The 20,676-nt window shown below is 42.7% G+C and overlaps 1 protein-coding gene across 9 annotated transcripts in view; it reads left to right on the top strand.

The window, feature by feature from the left end:
• The window catches only part of ankdd1a (ankyrin repeat and death domain containing 1A), a 294,535-nt gene that overhangs the window by 135,350 nt on the left and 138,509 nt on the right, over positions 1-20,676 (top strand). For 8 of the 9 annotated variants that reach the window (XR_006309520.1, XM_043677683.1, XM_043677679.1 and 5 more), the window contains one exon: positions 6,305-6,403. The exons of the other annotated variant lie outside the window; for it this stretch is intronic. Coding sequence is in view for 7 of the 8 variants with exons in the window: in XM_043677683.1 (XP_043533618.1) it covers positions 6,305-6,403 (99 nt within the window). In the remaining variant the exon portion in view is untranslated. The remainder of the gene's footprint in view (positions 1-6,304; positions 6,404-20,676) is intronic. 9 annotated transcript variants of the gene reach the window in all.

Consider the following 20,676-nt stretch of genomic DNA (forward strand, 5'->3'; position numbering starts at 1 on the left):
GGCACCTTACCTGTGACTATCGATGATACAAATATCTCAGCAAGAGGCCCAGCAATCACTTCTCTAGCCCCACAGAGTTCTCGGGTACACCTGATCAGACCATGGGGATTTATCCACCTTTAACCGTTTCAAGACATCCAGCACTTCCTCCTCTGTAATCTGGACATTTTGCAAGATGTCACCATCTATTTCCCTACAGTCTATATCTTCCATATCTTTTTCCACAGTAAATACTGATGCAAAATATTCATTTAGTATCTGCCCCATTTTCTGTAGCTCCACACAAAGGCCGCCTTGCTGATCTTTGAGGGGTCCTATTCTCTCACTTTTGTCACTAGTTACCCTTTTGTCCTTAATATATTTGTAAAATCCCTTTGGATTCTCCTTAATTCTATTTGCCAAAGCTATCTCATGTCCTCGTTTTGCCCTCCTGATTTCCCTCTTAAGTATACTCCTACTTTCTTTATACTCTTCTAAGGATTCACTGTCTATACCTGACATATGCTTCCTCCTTTTTCTTAACCAAACCCTCAATTTCTTTAGTCTTCCAGTATTCCCTATACCTACCGGTCTTCTCTTTCACCCTGACAGGAATATACTTTCTCTGGATTCTTGTTATCTCATTTCTGAAGGCTTCCCATTTTCCTACCGTCCCTTTATCTGCAAACATCTGCCTCCAATCAGCTTTCGAAAGTTCTTGCCTAATACAGTCAAAATTGGCCTTTCTCCAATTTAGAACTTCAACTTTTAGATCTCGTCTATCCTTTTAAAACAAATAGAATTATGGTCGCTGGCCCCAAACTGCTCCCCCACTGACACCTCAGTTACCTGCGCTGCCTTATTTCCCAAGTGGACGTCAAGTTTTGCACCTTCTCTCGTAAGTATATCCACACACTGAATCAGAAAATTGTCTTGTACGCACTTAACAAATTCCTCTCCATCTAAACCTTTAACACTATACCCGTCATGATTTTGTATACCTCAATCAGGCCCCCCTCAATCTCCTTTTTTCTAATGAAAACAAACCTAACCTACTCAACCTCTTTTCATAGCTAGCACCTTCCATACCAGGCAGAATACAGAATAACTTAATCTATCCAAAAACCCAACAGTCTATTCCAACTTAATAATGCTGTTCCAAATATTTGCAACATTCCCCATAAATGGGGTTCTTTCTGGGGACGGTGGGACCTCTATAAACAGGATGGTCTACACGCCCAAGGGCCTGTACTGCGCTGTATTCTTCTATGTTCTATGTAAACACCCCTTGGCAAAAAAAAGGTAAAATTAAACACGGTGTTACAGGAGAGAGAGATGGCAGAGAGATTAAGCGTGGAACACCTTCTTCCATTTAGTTGTTTCTTGGACCAGCAGCCTCAAAACTGCCTGATTGCTTACAGTGAACAGCCAGACTGTGAAAACTAAATGAAATCAGAGAAAAGCTGAGCTGGGAGAACTGGCCGTTCTTCTTTCAAAAGCTTGAAAATATTCTCAAGTAGCTAAAGCCAGACTTTTCAGAATTGCAGTTTTACAACCTCTCTGGGGAAAAAAAAGGCCAAGGACAGCATAACCTTGTTAAAGGAGCACTATCATCCAAAATATGAACGTTTTGTAGGTTTGTTTTGCTGAAGCTATTCAAGGCATTAATTGGACTACAGCTGGAATATTGTGAACAGTTTTAGGCTCCTTCTTGAAAGTGAGAAAGAAGAAGAAGAAGAATGAGAGCCAACTGATTAACACATACAGGATTGGAGTAATATAGCTTAGAATCATGTCCTTTGGTCCACCATGACTGTGTCAACCAAACTATACTGATTCCATTTACTTGCACATGGATCCGGTATTTTTAAGTGCTTATGCAGATGTTTGTTAAATATTGCAAGAGTACTTGTTTCCACCACCATCTCAAGCAGCATGTTCCACCTATCTGCCATCCTCTGAGTGAAAACATGTTTCACCAGATCCCCTCTAAACCATTTCTTCTTCACTTAGAGTGTATGCCTGCTGGTCTTCGATACATCTGCCATCACCATCTATCCCACCTTATAATTTTGCAAACCTCCATCAGATCTCCCCTCAGCCTCATCTGCTCCAGGGAAAACAACCCCAGCCTACCTAGGTGCTCCTCATAATTGAGATTTTCCACCCTAGATAACATCCTCATGAATCTCCTCTGCACCCTGTCCAATGCAATTATGTCCTGATAATGTGGCAACCAGAACTAAGCTAATTGGAATAGCATGCCATCTGTAGTCTAATTAATATTTAAAAAGCTGCAGTTAGACTTCCCTGCTTCTGTATTCTATGCAAGAGCTAATGAAGGCAAGCAACCCAAATGCTTTCTTCACCACCCTATCTACCTGTGATGATACCTTCAGGGATCATTAGACTTATACACCAAGGTCACTTTGTTTCTCAATACTCTTTAGGAATCTACCATTCGTTGTGCAAATCCTTCCCTTGTTAGCCCTCCCAAAATGTATCATACCCGCACCTACCAGGATTAAATTCCATCTGCTCAATTTGACTGTAGTCTGAAACCATCTATCGACAACACCACCAATCTTTGTGCCATCTGTAAACTTACTGCTTATATCTTCGACATTTATATTCAAGCCTTCAGCGGACATATCAAGCAGCAACACCCCAGCCCTGATCTCAGTAGCACACTGCTGGTCACAGGCTTCCAATCACAAAAACAACCCTCTAATTTGCAAGTCAATTTTGGATTCTGTTTGCTAACTTTCCCGCAAGCCCATGGGCTCCTACCTTTTAGACCAGCCTTCCATGTGGGACCTTGTCAGATACTTTACTGAAGTCCATGTAAACAACATCAATTGCACTAACATCATCAATATATTTAGTCACCTTGTCAAAAAGCTCAACTAAGTTACTCAGACAGGACTGCCCCTTCAACAAATCTGTGCTAACTATCTCTGATTAATCACTGTCTTTCCAACTTTACTTAATAACACCCCTCAGAACTTTTGCCAATAATTTCCCTCCTTCTAAAGTCAGACTAACTGGGCTGTAATTACCTAGTCTATCCCTGATGCCCTTCTTGAGTATAAGAACCAGAGCATTGATCCTCCAGTCATCTGGAGGCTGTTGGCCACTTCATCCGTGGCCAACAAAGTATTAAATATTTCTGGTAGCGCCTCAGCAATATCCACACTTTTTATCCTTGGCTGCTATGCAAGATATCTCATCAGGCCCTGAGGATTTATGTCCTTAATACCCTCTAAAGCATCCAATATCTCCTTCTTATTAATCTTAGCTTGCTCTCGAACCGTCAAACCAGAGAACGCCTCATCTTCCGGCTAGGAACCCTCCAACCACAAGGGATGAACTCGGATTTCACCAGTTTCCTCATTTCCCCTCCCCCCAGCCTGTCTCAGTCAAATCCATCAAATTCAGCACCGCCTTCCTAACCTGCAATCTTCTTCCCGACCTCTCCGCCCCCACCCCAGTCTGACCTATCACCCTCACCTTGACCTCTTTCCACCTATCACATTTCCGACGCGCCTCCCCCAAGTTCCTCCTCCCTATCTTTTATCTTAGCCTGCTGGACCAACTTTCCTCATTCCTGAAGAAGGGCTAATGCCCGAAACGTCGATTCTCCTGTTCCCTGGATGCTGCCTGACCTGCTGCGCTTTTCCAGCAACACATTTCCATCTCTGATCTCCAGCATCTGCAGACCTCACTTTCTTCTCGAACCATCACCATGCCAACTAAAATCTCCAACTATAGTGCCTTTCTTCTTTGCCTTACTGATGAGAAATATTCATTTAAGATTTGACGCAGGTCCACCAGCTCCATACACAAATTGCCCATTTGGTCCCTAATATATTCCATTCTTTCCCGGTAATCCATTTGCTCTTAATATATTTATAAAATGCCGTGGGGTTTTCCTTAATCCTTCGTGCCAAAGATATTTTGTTGCCTTCTTTGCTCTCCCACAACACTGTCTATACACTTGAAGGGCTGTCTGTTTTTAATGCTCAGTAACAAACATATGCTTCCTTTTTCTTCTTTATCAAACTCCTGATATCCCTTGGCATCCAAGGTTCCCTGCACTTGTTGCCATTGTCCTTCTCTCTTCAAGTAGACTTAGCTGCTCCCAATTTATGCTTGACAGATCCTGACTAATGATATTGAAATTGGCCTTCCACCAATGTAGAGAGTTACGGTCACTATCCACAAACGTTCACTCACTGACACTTCAACCACTTGACAAGCTTCATTCCCTCGGATTAGGTCTAGCACTGCTGCATCTCTGGTAGGATAACCTACATACTGGCACAAAAAGCTCTCTAGGATACATTTCAAAAATTCCACCTTATCTGAGTGAGCACAGGCTAAGTCCCGTGGCGGAACAGAGCAAACGGACTGATTCCAAGAGTGGTGGTGGAGCGAGTGCTGGATGGGGGCCAGCATATGAAGGCAGTTGGCCTTGTGCTTTTGGACCGGCAGGCACGAACTGGAACGTAAGTACTTATGGTTAGTTATTATCATTCTGGACTTCTTCAACTGTTCCCATGCTAATCTTTTTTTTGACTCTGTAACAACACTTAGAAGTATCTGTGCTGACACATAACTGGTCCCTTTTTTTTCCCGAAAAGCTATTCCTTTTCTCAAGTATACTGTGTCCTTGGTTTTTTTCAGAGAATTCATAAACATCTCCCGGTGCTGATTCGACTGGGTTGGTACAGCGGTTGAAGGGTATTGAAAGGCCTTTTTGTTTATATGTAAACAAATGAGACTTCTGGCCAAAGTAGTCATGTCTTAGAAGTGACCTGTATAATGCAGCTCTCTAACTGACCAGAACTAGTTAGGAGTTCAACAGTGTACTGTGTGAACAAACTCTCTGTCTCTTTCTTTCCTTCTAACTTCATTTGTTCCTTTTGTTTTAATTGTATTTTAAGGGGGTTTGTTTAATGGGACAGTTGTGCATATTTGGAACAGCATAATTAAGTCTAGTTCAGATGGACTGAGTTCTGTTTTTTATTCTGTTCTTTGTGTTTCATTGTGAATAAATTTCTGTCTGTTTTAAAACCTGGTAAAACATGGTCTGGGTTGCCTGCTCAAGAATGTTTTGAATGGTCTGGCCTAGTCCATAACAGTGCCTAGGTCCTCTGTACCTAAGATGGCAACAAAATTACAAAACATGACAAATTTTTTACTGCACTCATTAGAGTGCATGTGGCAATAAAGGCAATCCCAGTTAACGTTAGCAAAGTTGAAAACCCCTACTACCATAGTATAGCCCTATACCTTTACACTGCTCTGTGATTTGCCAACATATCTACTCTTCAATCTCTCTCTGACTCTCGGGAGGCCTGCAGCAAAGTAATCACCCTTTTTTTAATTTCTAAGCTCTACTTAGATGACCTCATTTGATGAGCCTTCTAAGACATCCTCCCTCAATTCTGCAGTGATGGTGTCCTTTACCACTAAGATGATACCTCTCTTACACCGCTGCCCCTCCCATACCTGAAACCTCTATATCTTTCAATGTTGAGCTGCCAGTCCTGCCCTTCCTTTAACCAGCTCAGTAGCATATTTCCATACATTGATCAACACCCTGAGTCACCTGTCTTATCAGTCAGACACTGTATTAAAATAGATATAATTTAGCTTTCTGGTCCTCCCATTTGCTTTATCATGCCCATGTCTTCTCCACATGCTAGATTCTTAGCAGTTCACAGGATAGATAGAGTAGGCATGTTTCCACTGGTGGGAGAATGAGGGCATAATTTAAGAATAGGTATTGCACATTCAGGAAGGAGATGAGGATGAGTTTCTTCTCTGAGAGTATCATTACCACAGAGGGCTGTTGAGGCTGGGCTATTAAGCATATTCAATACTGAGACAGATATTTAATCAGTAAGGGAATCAAGGACTGTGGGCAAAAAGGCAGGAGAGTGCAGGTGGAGATTATCAGATCAGCTATTGTGTCATTGAATGGCTGAATAGATCCTCCAATGGGCTGAATAGCCTACTTCTGCTAATATGTCCTATCTGTCTTACTAATATTTTCCCTAAAAACATCTTTCTCACTAAGGTATATCTTTACTGTCGGCCCTGAACATGGAAAATTAACTTGTTCTCTTTGAGGTTTTGGTATTTTTGCATTTTAACCTGATGGCTGAAAGACAATACATTTCACCACAGTATTTCTCTTTTTCAGTAATACTCTAGCTGTTTATATTTCAGTTGCAGCTCACAGTTCATATCAAGTGAGGTCCGTGACTTTGCAAGTGTTTGTCTAGACTGCCATTAGTGACATGTCTGTCTTTTACAGCAAGGTGCCAGTCCAATACATCTTGCAGTGCTGCACAACCATGACTCCATTGTCAAGCTACTAATTGATGCAGAATGTGATCTGGATATTGTCGATCATGTAAGAATTTGCCCTACAAAAATCGCTTTGATTATTCATTTGAGCTGTTATTGTACTACTTTAATGTTTGTGTCAATTCTTTTGTAATTTTTAACAAACATCTTAGTGGTTTTAATATTACCTTGTAAATCATGTTTGTAATAACATCTAGTTTATTGTGGGGCATCTTGCAGTTCTGGCACTCGATCAGAAATCCAAAATGAAAGAGCATGGTGGGATCAGAATCTGTTTTGAACTTGAAGTGAACAAAACTGGTGATAGCTGAGCTAACGAGAAACTGACCAGAGGACCTGCTGGATTGTTGTTTAAAACCCAACCAGTGCCCATCAGATGGGAAATTGCCACACCAATCAAGTCCCGTATGCAGGAGAAACCAGCCACAGGTTTTGTGGAAGCTCTTAATGCCTTCAAAGGAACAAAGGAAGGGCATCAGTTACTGGTTGACCAGTATTTCCTATATTACAGAAGTATGTATATTACAGCAAAAATATTTTCCTCCTTGTTTGCCAGTTACAAAGATTAGATGAGATTAATTTCAGCCTTTTACCTTCAGGACTGACAGGATTAAGCAGAGACAACATGAATTTCTAGTCACATCTTAACGTTGATAAGGAGGAGCCAGGGAATGTGTTTACTTGGACTTTCAGAAGACATCATTAAGGTCTCACATAAGAGATTAGCATGTAAAATTAAAGCATGTGGGATTAGGGGATAATATGGGTAAACACACATAGAACCATACAATACAGTAAAGGCCCTTTAGCCCATCTGCATCGACAAAAAGTCTCCGACTCTAAATCTTCAGTAAACCAACTTTCCTGCATTTGGCACATAATCTTGAATGTTATGTCATTTCAACTGCTCATTCAATTATGCAACTTTAAAGATTCTGAAATTTTCTCCCTCACAGTGCATTTCAGGTTCCCACCACCCACTGAGTGAAATAATATTTTCTCACATCCCTTCTAAACCTCTTGCCTTTCACTTTAAAATTAAGCCCCTTTGATATTGGTCCTTCAACTAAGGGGAAAAACTGCATTCTATCCACCCTCTCCATGCCTGTCATAACCTTACACACCTCTATCAGGTTCCTCCTCAGTCTTTTCTGCTCCAAATTAAACAATCCAAGCTTATCTAGCCTCTCTACATAGCTAAAACACTCCATCTCAAGCAATATTCTCCAGACCTATTTCATTGCAATTATATCCTTCCTATGGTGTGGTGACCAGGACTGCATTCATATCAGCTGCGGCTTAACCAATTTCTGTATTTCTACATAATCTTCTTGTTTTTCTTTATAGAAACCCTACAGTGTGGAAACAGGCCAAAAGGCCCAATGGGTCCACGCCAACCCTCCAAAGAGCATCCCACCCAGACCCATCTTCCTATCTTATCCCTGTAACCTTGCATTTCCTATGGCTAACCCACTTATCCTGCACATCCCTGACCACTATGGACAATTTAGCATGGCCATTTCACCTAACTTGCACATTTTTGGTCTTATAGCCTTTGCTTTGACTGATAAAGGCAAGTGTCCCATATGCCGCCTTGACTACCCTATTAATGTGTACCTCCATCCTTAGTCACTTGTGGACAAGCACCCCAAGAACCTACTGTTCTCTGAGCTTCCTAGTGTCATACCATTCAATGTTTTGTTACTTCTTCCAAAATACCTCACCCCTCACTTATCAGGTTAAATTCCATCTGCCATTGATACGCCTATCTAATCAATCCATTTGTGTCCTCCTGTAACTTAAAACCTTCCTCACTGTAAGCACCTAGCCAATCTTTGTGTTATTCACAAACTTAATTATCATACCCTCCTCATTCTCAACAATATAATTTAAATGTATCAGTGAGGAATTCAGACAAAGACAGAAATTGCTGGAAAGACCCAGCTGTTCTGGTAGCATCTGTCAAGTGATAGAGATAACATTTTGGGTCCAGTGACCCTTCTTAAGAACTGATTGTTGTTAGGAAAGGTTGGGATATGAGCTGAAAATGGGGTGGGTGGGATGAGCAAACAATAGGTGGCGATGGAGCTCAAAGAGAGAGAACAGAGTTGGGCAGGCAAAAGGAATAGGTAATGGTTAGTCTAGGAGAATCAATAGCAGCTAATGGGGACCATTAGTAGCTGTCAAAAGGTTGGTTATAGTAGCAGCTCATGTGATGACAAGTGGAGGTTGGGGTAAGGATATGGGAGAAGGTGCTCAGGCCTTAAAATTATTGAACTCGATATTGAGTCCTGAAGGTGGAAAGTGAGATACAGCTTGTGCTGAGCTTCACTGGAGCATTGCGGCAAACCCAAGACAGGGATGTTGACCCTATCAGTGTGTCTGTGACCCTACGTGGTGTGTTGATGTGGCAGCCAGGCAGAACTTCAGGATGATTTTTGCAGACAGAAAGTAGGTGTTCTGCAAAACAGTTGTCCAGTCTACTTTTCGTCTCCCCAATGTCGAGGAAACCACATTGTGTACCATGAATGCAGTACACTAGATTGAGTGAAGTGTGGGTAAGTGACTGCTCCATCTGGATGGACTTCGGGTAATGAAGAGGAAGGAAATAAATGGGTAGGTATTACACTTGCTGCCATTATATGGGAAACTGCCATGTATGTGGGGAAGCATTGGGTGTGGAAGAGGAGTGAACCAAGGTGTCATAGTCCCTACAGAGGTCTGACGAAGGAGGGGGGGAAATATGTATCTGATGGTGGCAACCTGGTGGAGGTATAGAAAATAGCTACCTGATCTAGACTTGTTGGGCCGAAGGGCCTGTTTCCACACTGTAAGTAATCTAATCTAACCTAATCTGAACACTGCTTCCTGTGGTATGCCATAGGACACCAGCTTCCAATCACCCAAACAGCTTTCTGCCACCACCCTCTGTTTCCTCCCACTCGGCCAATTTTCTATGCAAAGTTTTTTATTCACTCACAGGATGTGCAAATCTCTGGCTGGCCAGTATTTTATTGCCTGTACCTAGTTGCCCTTGAGAAGGGGAACTGCTGCAGTCCATATGCTGAAGGTTAACCTACAAAGCCCTTGGGAGGGAATTCCAGGATTTTGACCCAGTGACGGTGAAGGAACGGTGATATATTTCCAAGTCAGGGTAGTGAGTAGCTTGGAAGGGAGTGGTGTTCCCCTCGACTGTTGGCCTCGACCTTCTACATGGAATTTATTGTGGGTTTGGAATTTGCTGCCTAAGTGCATCTTGTAGGGAGTACATGCTGATGCAACTGAGCCTCAGCGATGGAGGGAGTGGATGCTTGTTAATGTGGCATCAGTCACGCAGGGTGCTTTGTCATGATAGGTGTCCTGCTTTTTGAATGTTGCTAGAGTTGGATCCATCCAGGAAAGTGGGGAAAATTCCATCACAAAGCTGATTTGGACCGTATCGATGGTGGACGGTCTGTCAGAAGTCAGGAGGTGAGTATTCCTAGCCTCTGGTCTGCTGTTATAGCCACTGAGTTTGTGTGATTATGTCCAGTTGAGTTTCTTGTCAATGGTAACCCCAAAAATATTGGTTGGTCCGGATGTCCCAGAGGTGTTCTCTGAAACGCTCCGCAAGTACTTGCGGAGCGTTTCAGAGAACACCTCTGGGATACTTGCGGAGCGTTTCAGAGAACACCTCTGGGACACCCGGACCAACCAACCCAACCACCCTGTGGCTTAACATTTCAACTCCCCCTCCCACTCCACCAAGGATATGCAGGTCTTTGGACTCCTCCATCGCAAGACCACAACAAAACGACGGTTGGAGGAAGAGCGCCTCATCTTCCGCCTAGGAACCCTTCAACCACAATGGATGAACTCGGATTTCACCAGTTTCCTCATTTCCCCTCCCCCCACCTTGTCTCAGTCAAATCCATCGAATTCAGCATCGCCTTCCTAACCTGCAATCTTCTTCCTGACCTCTCCGCCCCCACCCCAGTCTGACCTATCACCCTCACCTTGACCTCTTTCCACCTATCACATTTCCGACACCCCTCCCCCAAGTCCCTCCTCCCTATCTTAGCCTGCTGGACAAACTTTCCTCATTCCTGAAGAAGGGCTTATGCCCGAAACGTCGATTCTCCTGTTCCCTGGATGCTGCCTGACCTGCTGCGCTTTTCCAGCAACACATTTTCAGCTCTGATCTCCAGCATCTGCAGACCTCACTTTCTCCTACAATTATATAAGACTTTGGTTCGGCCACATTTGGAATAATATGTACAGTTCTGGTTGCCACATTATCAAAACGATGAGGATAGTTTGGAGAGGGTGCAGAGGAAGTTCACTAAGATTTTGCCTGGAGTGGAGGGTGCTAGTTATGAGGAGAGATTGAGTAGATTAGGATTATTTTCATTGGAAAGAAAGTGGTTGAGGGGGGTCCTGATAGAGGCGTACAAAATCATGAGAGGTGTAGACACGGTGCATAGCAAGATGCTTTTTCCCAGAGTGGAGGACTCAATTACTAGGGGTCATGAGTTCAAAGTGAGAGGGGAAAAGTTTAGGGGAGATGTACGTGGAAAGTTCTTCACGCAGAAGTTGGTGGGTGCCTGGAATCTGCTACCAGCGGAGATGATAGGGGCAGGAACGATAGTGTCATTTAAGATGTATGTTTAAGAGACAAGCCAGGGAACACTAGACCGGTGAGCCTGACCTCGGTGGTGGGAACGTTGTTGGAGGGAATCCTGAGGGACAGGAGGTACATGTATTTGGAAAGGCAGGGACTGATTAGGGATAGTCAACATGGCTTTGTGCGTGGGAAATCATGTCTCACAAACTTGATTGAGTTTTTTGAAGAAGTAATAAAGAGGATTGATGAGAGCAGAGCAGTAGATGTGATCGATATGGACTTCAGTAAGGCGTTCGACAAGGTTCTCCATAGGAGACTGATTAGCAACATTAGATCTCATGGAATACAGGGAGAACTAGCCATTTGGATACAGAACTGGCTCAAAGGTAGGTGGTGGAGGATTGTTTTTCAGACTGGAGGCCTGTGACCAGTGGAGTGCCACAAGGATCGGTGCTGGCCCTCTTACTTTTTGTCATTTACATAAATGATTTGGATGATAGCATAAGAGGTACAGTTAGTAAGTTTGCAGATGTCACCAAAATTGGAGGTGTAGTGGACAGTGAAGAGGGTTACCTCAGATTACAATAGGATCTGGACCAGATGGGCCAGTAGGCTGAGAAGTAGCAGATGGAGTTTAATTTAGATAAATGTGAGGTGCTACATTTTGGAAAGGCAAATCAGAGCAGGACTTATAAGCTTAATGGTAAAGTCCTGAGGAGTATTGTTGAACAAAGAGAACTTGGAGTACAGGTTCATAGTTCCTTGAAAGTGGAGTCACAGATAGAGAGGATAGTGAAGAAGGCATTTACTTTGCTTTCATTTATTGGTCAAAGCATTGAGTACAGGAGTTGGTAGGTCATGCTGTGGCTGTAGAAGACATTGGCTAGGCCACTTTTGGAATATTGTGTGCAGTTCTGGTCTCCCTTCTATCGGAAGGATGTTGTGAAACTTGAAAGGGTTCAGAAAAGATTTACAAGCATGTTGCCAGGGTTGGAGGATCTGAGCTCTAGGGAGAGGCTGCAGCTGTTTTTCTTGGAGTGTCTCGTCCTACTGGAAATTTATCGGTTTCTATGAGATGGAGGTGTGGAGGACAGAAAGTGCAGGAGGGAACTTGAGTGAGCTTTTTGAAGAAATGACCACTGGCATCTACCGACAACGTGGAAAATTGCTCAGGTATGTCCTTTACATGAAATGCAGAACAAATCCAACCCGGTCAATTACCAGCCCATCAGTCTATTCTTGATTATTAAGAAGTGATGGAAGGTGTCATCAATACTGCTATCAAGCAATAACCTGCTCAGTGATGCTCAGTTTGTGTTCTGCCAGGGTTATTCACCTCATTATAGCCATGGTCCAAACATGGACAAAAGAGTTAATTTGCAGAGGTGAGGAGAGAGTGACAGCCCTTGGCTTCAAGGTTGCATTTGACTGAGTGCAACATCAAGGAACCCTTGCAAAACTGGAATCAATGGGGGCGCACTCTTAGCTGGTTAGAGTCATATCCAACACATAGGAAGATGATTGTAGTTGTTAGAGGTCAGTCATCTTAGCTCCAGGACATCTTCGTCAGGATGGTATCCTAGGTCCAACAATCTTTCCTCCTCATCAGAAGTGCGTACGTTCGCTGATGACAGCACAATGCACAGCACTATTTGTAACCCCTCAGATAGTGAAGAAGTCCATGTTCAACTGCAGCAAGATCTGGACAATATCCAGATTTGGACTGACAAGTAGCAAGTAACATTTGCAGCTCACAAATGCCAGATAATGACTATGTTTAATAAGAGACAATCTAATCATCCCCTCAAAGAACAAAGAACCTTACAGCACAGGAACAGGCCCTCTGGCCCTCCTCTATCTAAATCTGCCGCCCATTTTCTAAAGATTTGTATCCCTTTGCTCCCTGCCCATTCATGTATCTGTCGAGATACATAGAGTCATAGAGTCACAGAGATGTGCAGCATGGAAACAGACCCTTGGGTCCAACCCGTCCATGCTGACTAGATATCCCAACCCAATCTAGTCCCACCTGCCAGCACCCAGCCCATATCCCTCCAAACCCTTCCTATTTATATATCCATCCAAATGCCTCTTAAATGTTGCAATTGTACCAGCCTCCACCACTTCCTCTGGCAGCTCATTCCATACATGCACCATCCTCTGTGTGAAAAAGTTGTCCCTTTTATATCTTTCCCCTCTCACCCTAAGCCTATGCCCTGGACTCCCGACCCCAGGGAAAAGACTTTGCTTATTTATCCTATCCATGCCCCTCATAATTTTGTAAACCTCTATAATGTTACCCCTCAGCCTCCGATGCTCCAGGGAAAACAGCCCCAGCCAAAGCTCCCCGTCATTGGGAGCATCAGTTAGCATACCCATATTTATTCAGGATTCTTCCTCCCAGGGCACCCAGCCCACCAGACCCTGATCTTGCTATACAAAGGCCCTAATCAACATAGCTGACAATTCTGCCTCTACATAGTTCAGAAAGGGACGCCACTTCGTTCAGTTTTCTGGTGCACCATACTTGTAAGGAATGTTCCATAACTAACCGACACCATCCCGATACCCTGGGGGATTTTCCGAGATCCAGCTCATCAGAATGTTCTTCCTCACACAATATGTAAGAATATTAAACAGTTTCTTCTCATGCTCTTCCCAAGAGGAGGGATATCAGATCTTCCTTGACATCCCCTCTAAAACATCTGCTACTGCGCCCTAATACTTGCGAAGCTTGTGGCGTGACCATGAGCAATGGGTGAGAATACAAATGTCTACTTTGCATTTGGGGCACATTGGAGATGTTCCTTTTTTAAATTTCACAAGCTGCACTGGAACCAAATAAGCCCTGTGAAGAACCGTCAGTTACATTGCCTCCAATCTATTACACAGTGAAATCTTTCTCACATTCTCCAAAACATCCACTCATACCTCTGATGGGATCTCCACTCCCAATTCTTGAGCTCAGACCCACAGAGCCATTCCATGTCTTTTGAGGTGCCACCTCCCAGTAAATAGTAGAGGGTAGTAATCGAGAGAATACCTGTGGACTGAAGCGCACTCCTCTCCACATCAGCCTTATAAGGATTAACCAATAGTGTAGTCTTTTTCTGTATAAAGTCCCTAACCTAAAAATAACGAAAGAAGTCCCTACTGGACAGTTCATTTTTATGGCTCAACTGATCAAAGGACATCATGACCTCCCTCTCAAATAAGTCTCCTGGACTGGAGACTCCTCTAGACTCCCATAACCTAAAGCCTGAATTTATCGATCCTGGCCAAAATCCTGGCATTCCTAGTACAGGAGTAAAGGGAGATTGTATATACATTGCCCTCCCTTTGTCATACCATTCTCCATGCTTTAACCATGTTAAAGACAATCTGGTTTCTACAATGCTCCGTGACAGTCCTCATCTTGTGCATAAACAGCAAGTTAATAAGGGGGCATTTTGCCTGGGATGCCTCAGTATCCAGCCTTATTGACCTTGAATTCTGACAAGCTCAATCATTCATGTAGGATAATAGGGAACTTATTTGGTATCTCTCGAAATCTGGGAAGTCAACACCCTCCACCCCACCCCCACAACTCCCAATCCCTGGGGGAAGCTTAATAAGAGATTGCCAGATGAAAGAAATAAGCCAACCTTTAATTCTCCGCAACGCTTGCCGAGGTAACATCAAAGGGAACATTCGTATGGGATATAGTAAGTAAGGAAGAACATTCATTTTAACAAGAGCTTTTCGATCCAACCAAGATATTTGTAGAACCTCCGAACTCTGAAGGTCTTGCCTTATCTTCTCAAGCAAATGCACAAAATTAGCCTTGTATAATTGGTCAAAGGCAGGAGTAATAAAAATACGTAGGTATAGAAAACCTCCCTGTGACCACCTGAAAGGGAATCAGATTCCATCTTCAAGATTGGGTACCCCCATGGGCATGGCCTCCGATTTCATAAAATTGATCTTATACCCCGAGAAAGAGCCAAATAAATAAATATTTTATATTAAACAGGGCACAGATATTCTCGGGTTAGATAGAAAAAGAAGAACGCCATCTGCATGAAGGGTGATTTTATGTCGCCCCGATCCCACCTCTGGGGCAACTATACAATGTAAACAACAGCGGCGAACGGGAGCACCCTTGTCGGCTGCCTCTAACAATACTAAAATTGTCAGAGTTTAGACAGAATTTTAAAATTCATGTTTAGCAGTGAGATGGGCCTGTAGGAAGCACAGTCCTCTAGGTCTTTCCCTCCCTTGAGAATAAGGGAGATGTTAGCTTCTCTCAGAGAGGACGGGAGGCAGTCCTGACTGCACGAATAATTGTACATGTCCAACATTGGCCCAGCCAACATATTTATAAACTCCTTATAAAACTCACTCAGAAATCCATCTGAGCCGGGTGGTTTACACTTTGGAGCTGCCTTGCTGCCTCCTGTATCTCTTGCATTGTCAGAGGGGCGTTCAACTACTCCAGAGTTACACCTGGAAGGTCCAAGTTCTTAAAGAAGGATTCCATCTTCGCCAACCTGTCCTCACAGCCCTCTGATCGATACAAATTTCCTAAATGTCGCATTCACCTTTTTGGAATCACAAGTGAGAGTACCGTACCCTCCCTAATGGATGTGATAGATTCGGTGTGGAGAGGGGGGGGCGCTTTTCTTTCTGGCCAAATATGCCAGGTATCTACCCAGCTTATCACCATACTCGAATAGCCTTTGTTTTGCGAGGGAGATTTCTCTCCTCGCTGTCTGGGTGAGCGTGGAGTTCAGAGCAGCCCGGAGAGCTGTGATCCACTGTAGCTTGGTCACAGACGGCCTATCAAAATATGCAGTCTCGGATGCCTTCAGCTGGGCCTCAAGCATACACTGTTGCTGTCCTCTCTGTCGCTTCCAGCTCGCTTAGTAGGAGATAATTATACCCCTTGCATAGGCCTTGGCAATCTCCTAGAATACCGATGGGTTACTAGCTGCACTCGAATTAACATCCCAGAAAGTTTTAAACTCACGTCAAAAATACTCAATAAACTTACTGTTCTTCAGGAGAAAAAGATCTATGTGCCAATGCTACAAACCTACCCCATTACCCCTGGCCTTAACCTCCAAATATACTACCGCATGATCAGAAATGGCGATGTTCCCAATTTTACAGGATAGTACCGAGTCCCCCAGTTGTTTGGATTGAGGGGAGGTGCCTGATCACCCACATTGCTGATCACTGTGTTACATTATGGAGTTCAACCCTGCCAAGTGTGAGGTTGTCCATTTTGGAAGGACAAATAAGAATGCGGAATACAGGGTTAACAGTAGGGTTCTTAGTAAGGTGGAGGACCTTCTTACAAGCTCTATCCACCTGAGTGGCAACTTTCAAAGATCTATGAACATAGACCCCAAGATTCCTCTGCTCCTCCACCTTACTAAAGTATGATTCTATGAGTACAACCATGTAAAGCTATTTTAGCATGAGCCTCCAGATGTCCGTACTGAGGGCTTTGCAGAGATGACAGGACTGAGTTCGCCATTGTCACTTTTAGTCCTTGGGTTGATGCCAGGTGGTTTCATTACTTCCTTGAGATTTTGTAGCAGTTGATTCAGCTGAATGATTTGCTCGGCAATTTCAGAGGGCAGTTAAGAATCAACCACATTGCTGTGGGTTTGGAGTCACGTGTAACTAAACCAGGGAGGATAAGCAGGTGGGTTATCTAAAGAATAAAGAAGTGTTACACCCAAAACGCTGAATCCTGAAAAAGGGTTACACCTGAAATGTTGACTTCTCCACCTCCTGATGTTGCCTGGCTTGCTGTGTTCTTCCAGCCTCCTGCTTGTCTACCTTGGATTCCAGCATCTGCAGTTTTTTTTTGTCTCTAACCAGGGAGGATGGCAGATTTCCTTCATGAGCCAGATGGGTTTGTCTGACTGTCAGCAAAGGTTTCACGGTTATTATTAGACTCCTAATAATAGATATTTATTCACTTCAAATTCCACCATCTGTTGTTGAGGGACTTGAACCTGGTTTCCCAGAATACAACTGGAGTTTCTGGATTAACAGTGTAATGATAATATCACGAAGCCACCACTTCCATGTTTTTTCAGCTAGGAGTTTTAGGGATGACATGTATTTTATTTTGGAAATATAAACTGGATAATGGAAGTTTGGACACGACTGCTTTACAGAGAATGAACTTGAAGGAAATGCAGAATTGTGTGATGTGCAGTTATTGGTTGTACATTTGCAACATTTGGAGAAGCTGGAATTGATACTTTTGTGACAGACTCTGGAACCTGGTGTCTTTGAATTAAAAAATTATCAACACTCATATTTGTCGATGAGTGTGTGTGTGTGTGTGTGTTGGAGTTTAAAGAAGGTATGGTTTAAGATTCAGTATTAGTTATTAATTGTCCATTTTTGTCACTTGTTAAAAGATAGGATTGTTCATAATAAGATTTGTTTGCTTGTTTTTTTTTGATGAACATTGGTGTAAATTTCTTCAGTCTTAGATATTGGCCACTCACTTACCATTTGCTTATTGCAGTTGATCATAAAACTTGATTTCTAGTTTACTTTTCCCATCAATGTAGTGACAGATTCTGATAAACCTAAACAAGTTTCTGCTATATTGCATCTATAGATATATTCTACCCTGCGATAACTTCTTTGGTTGGAAAACTCCTAGGGATAAAACATGTCATTGTAGAACCCAATCTATAGCAGTAGCTGTTGGAACTAAACTCTTCGTTGAGGGTTTGAGCTGACAATCAGTTTGACTGAGTAGATTAACCTTGCTGGGGGAAAAGAGAGTCCAACCATTAACACATGTTCAGAACCTAATGCTTTTGTTCTACAATGGGTGGGTTACTCTTCGGAGGGTCGGTGTGGACTGGTTGGGCCGAAGGGCCTGTTTCCACACTATAGGGAATCTAATAGTGCATGACATACTAATATTTATAAACCATTAGAAGGTTAGACGTTTAACATTTTATATGAAGCTGGTAAAATAATATTGATTCCATATTTAAAATTTGGTATGTCAGTAACTAGTGATCACAATTTCTAGGCTGTCAACAAGTGTACTGGGAGTGAGATTTGGAGAAACCTCTTGACCCAGAGTGTTGTTGGGATTTGGAGTGCGCTACCTGGGAGAGTGGTGGAGGTGAAATTCATAGAGGGCTTCAAAAGAAACTTGGATATATATTTGAAAGTGAGAGAACTATGGAGAAAAAGCTGGGGAATGGGATTAGCTGGGTAGCTCTTTCGGGAGCCAGTACAGACACGATGGGCTGTATAGGCTTCTTTGATAGTGTAAAATTCTATGAAATAGAATGATATCAGGATAAGTTTAGTAGAATAATTCATAGTTTGCAAAACAGAAGAAAGCCATTTCATGCCAATAAGAACAATTCACCTGGTACCGAACCCCACACCTTTTCCCTTAGCACTGAATGTTTTCTTCTACCGATTTTCTTTTGAAAGCCATGTTTGAATCTGCCCTCATTATAATCTTGGGCATTGCATTTCAGATCCTAACCACAAGCTGTGTGAAAATAGTTCCTCTCGGTTGCCTTTGCTTCTTTTGTCAGTTACCTCATATTAGTGCTCTCTAATTCTCCATCTTTCTGCAAAACAGAACAGTTCCCCCGTTTACATTTTCCAATTCCCAATATTTCCATCAGATCTTCTCTTAAGTTTTTTTTTCAAGTAGAATATCCCGTTTCTCTAGTCTGTTTGCATAAGTGGAATTCCTTATCCTTGGAGTTGTTTTCATCAGCTTTACAGCACATTTTTTAATGTCTTCACATCCTTTTTGAAATGTAGGCCCTAAACTGGGTTTAACACTCTTACTGAGGCTGAAACAGTGCTTTATACATTGAACAGAACTTTCTCGTTTTTATGTTCTTTCCTCTTCCAATAACGTCCAGAATCATATATCAGGTATTAACTGATATCTCAATCTGTCATGTACTCTCAGTGAGTCTGCACATATTTCCCCAGTTCTCTGCTCCTGTATCCCTTTCAGAATTGAGCCTTTTGTTTTGTATTGTCTCTGCACAGATTGGTCAGACTAAGTCTGAAGAAGTAGAACAATTACTTTCCTTTTTCCACTCACTGACCACCATGAAGTTTGAATCTATAAGGAGGTGATATTGTCAATTAGATGTTAGACGGTATATAGCTCAGTCTCAAATAAATCGCCTAGGTTCCTTAAGAAATAAGGAACACGTTTAATTAAAATAGGCTTACTCAAAAAATCGTGCTTGCGTTATTAATAAAAATGTTTAAAGATACAATACTCACATACTCATGTGCTTACTCACACGTCCATGTGCATTCCCATACACACTTACCTACGAACACACATACACAGTTACTCAGTCAAGCCTGGAAAGAAAATAAGATTCTCCAAAATGTTATCTTAAAAGTACTTCAGCCAAGTAAGAGTTACATTCAGAAAAAAAAAGACTGAAATCACAATTGTCAAAAATGCTATTGGTACTGAGTATTTCTTTTTGTAACAGTAATGACTATTTGAATTCCTTTTTTTCCAGAGTTAACAGTACAGATATAATTTCCCCTTTACGCTTATCATTAAGGAACACTCCACTTGTAGCAATGACGTTTTCAACAGACAATCTTTTTTGAGAAGGATATATTTAATATTTATTTCTAATGATTCTTGAGGCATGTTGGCTGCAATTGCTATGACATGGTATTCCAATGCAGCCGTCAAAATACATGTGAGCAGAGGTTTACTCCACCTCCACCTCCTTGGGCAGCACGGTGGCTCAGTGGTTAAAACTGCTGTCTCACAACACCAGGGACCCGGGTTTGATTCCAACCTCGGGCGACTGTCTGTGTGGAGTTTGCACATTTTCCCTGTGTCTGTGTGGGTTTCCTCCGGGTGATCCGGTTTCCTCCCACAATCCAAAGATGTGCAGGTTAGGTGAATTGGTCATGCTAAATTGCCCATAGTGTTAGGTGCATTAGTCAGGAGTAAATATAGGGGAATCGGTCTGGGTGGGTTACTCTTCGGAGGGTCGGTGTGGACTTGTTGGGCCAAAAGGCCTGTTTCCATACTGTAGGAAATCTAATCTAATGTATTTTGAGTGTGAGGAGAGGTTATAGGTGGGAGGGTGAAGAAGAAGGAGGCAGTAGTGGGTGCAGGATGAGGAAATTGCAGATGGGGAGGAGATGAAACTGCACAGGGTGTTGTGTCAAGGAGAGTGAAGGTGTTTCTAGGAAGAGAATAGAAGGAGGCTGAAAGAGTTTCATGTTGTGGAGTGAAGAAACAGGAGAAGAAACTTTGAACTGCCAAGACTTGAAATCACTGAGGTAACAAATTCAAAATACATGTAAGCAGAGGGTTGAATATGGAACTCCACCACAGGGATGTGATTGTAATGAACCTTGTGTTATTTGTTAAATTGAAATCTGACATTGAGCTCTAAATATAATAAAAACGCATATAAGCTATCCGGAAGCCCCTACACACACCCCTCTATGTCTGTAACTTTCTGCAGCCCTACACACACCTGTCTGTCTCTGTGACCTCGGGCAACTCTTATTCCGCTCCTTACGTTTGTATACTACACCAGCCTGTACCCATTTGTTTTCTCTGTAATCTTGTCAGCCCCTACACCCCTTGTTCATCTCTCATCTCACCACTCCCCCTTTTTTGTGTTAACGTTGTGTGTCAGTTATTTTGAAAATAACCTGAATTG

Source organism: Chiloscyllium plagiosum, chromosome 36, assembly GCF_004010195.1.
Source record: "Chiloscyllium plagiosum isolate BGI_BamShark_2017 chromosome 36, ASM401019v2, whole genome shotgun sequence".
NCBI lineage: Eukaryota > Metazoa > Chordata > Chondrichthyes > Orectolobiformes > Hemiscylliidae > Chiloscyllium > Chiloscyllium plagiosum.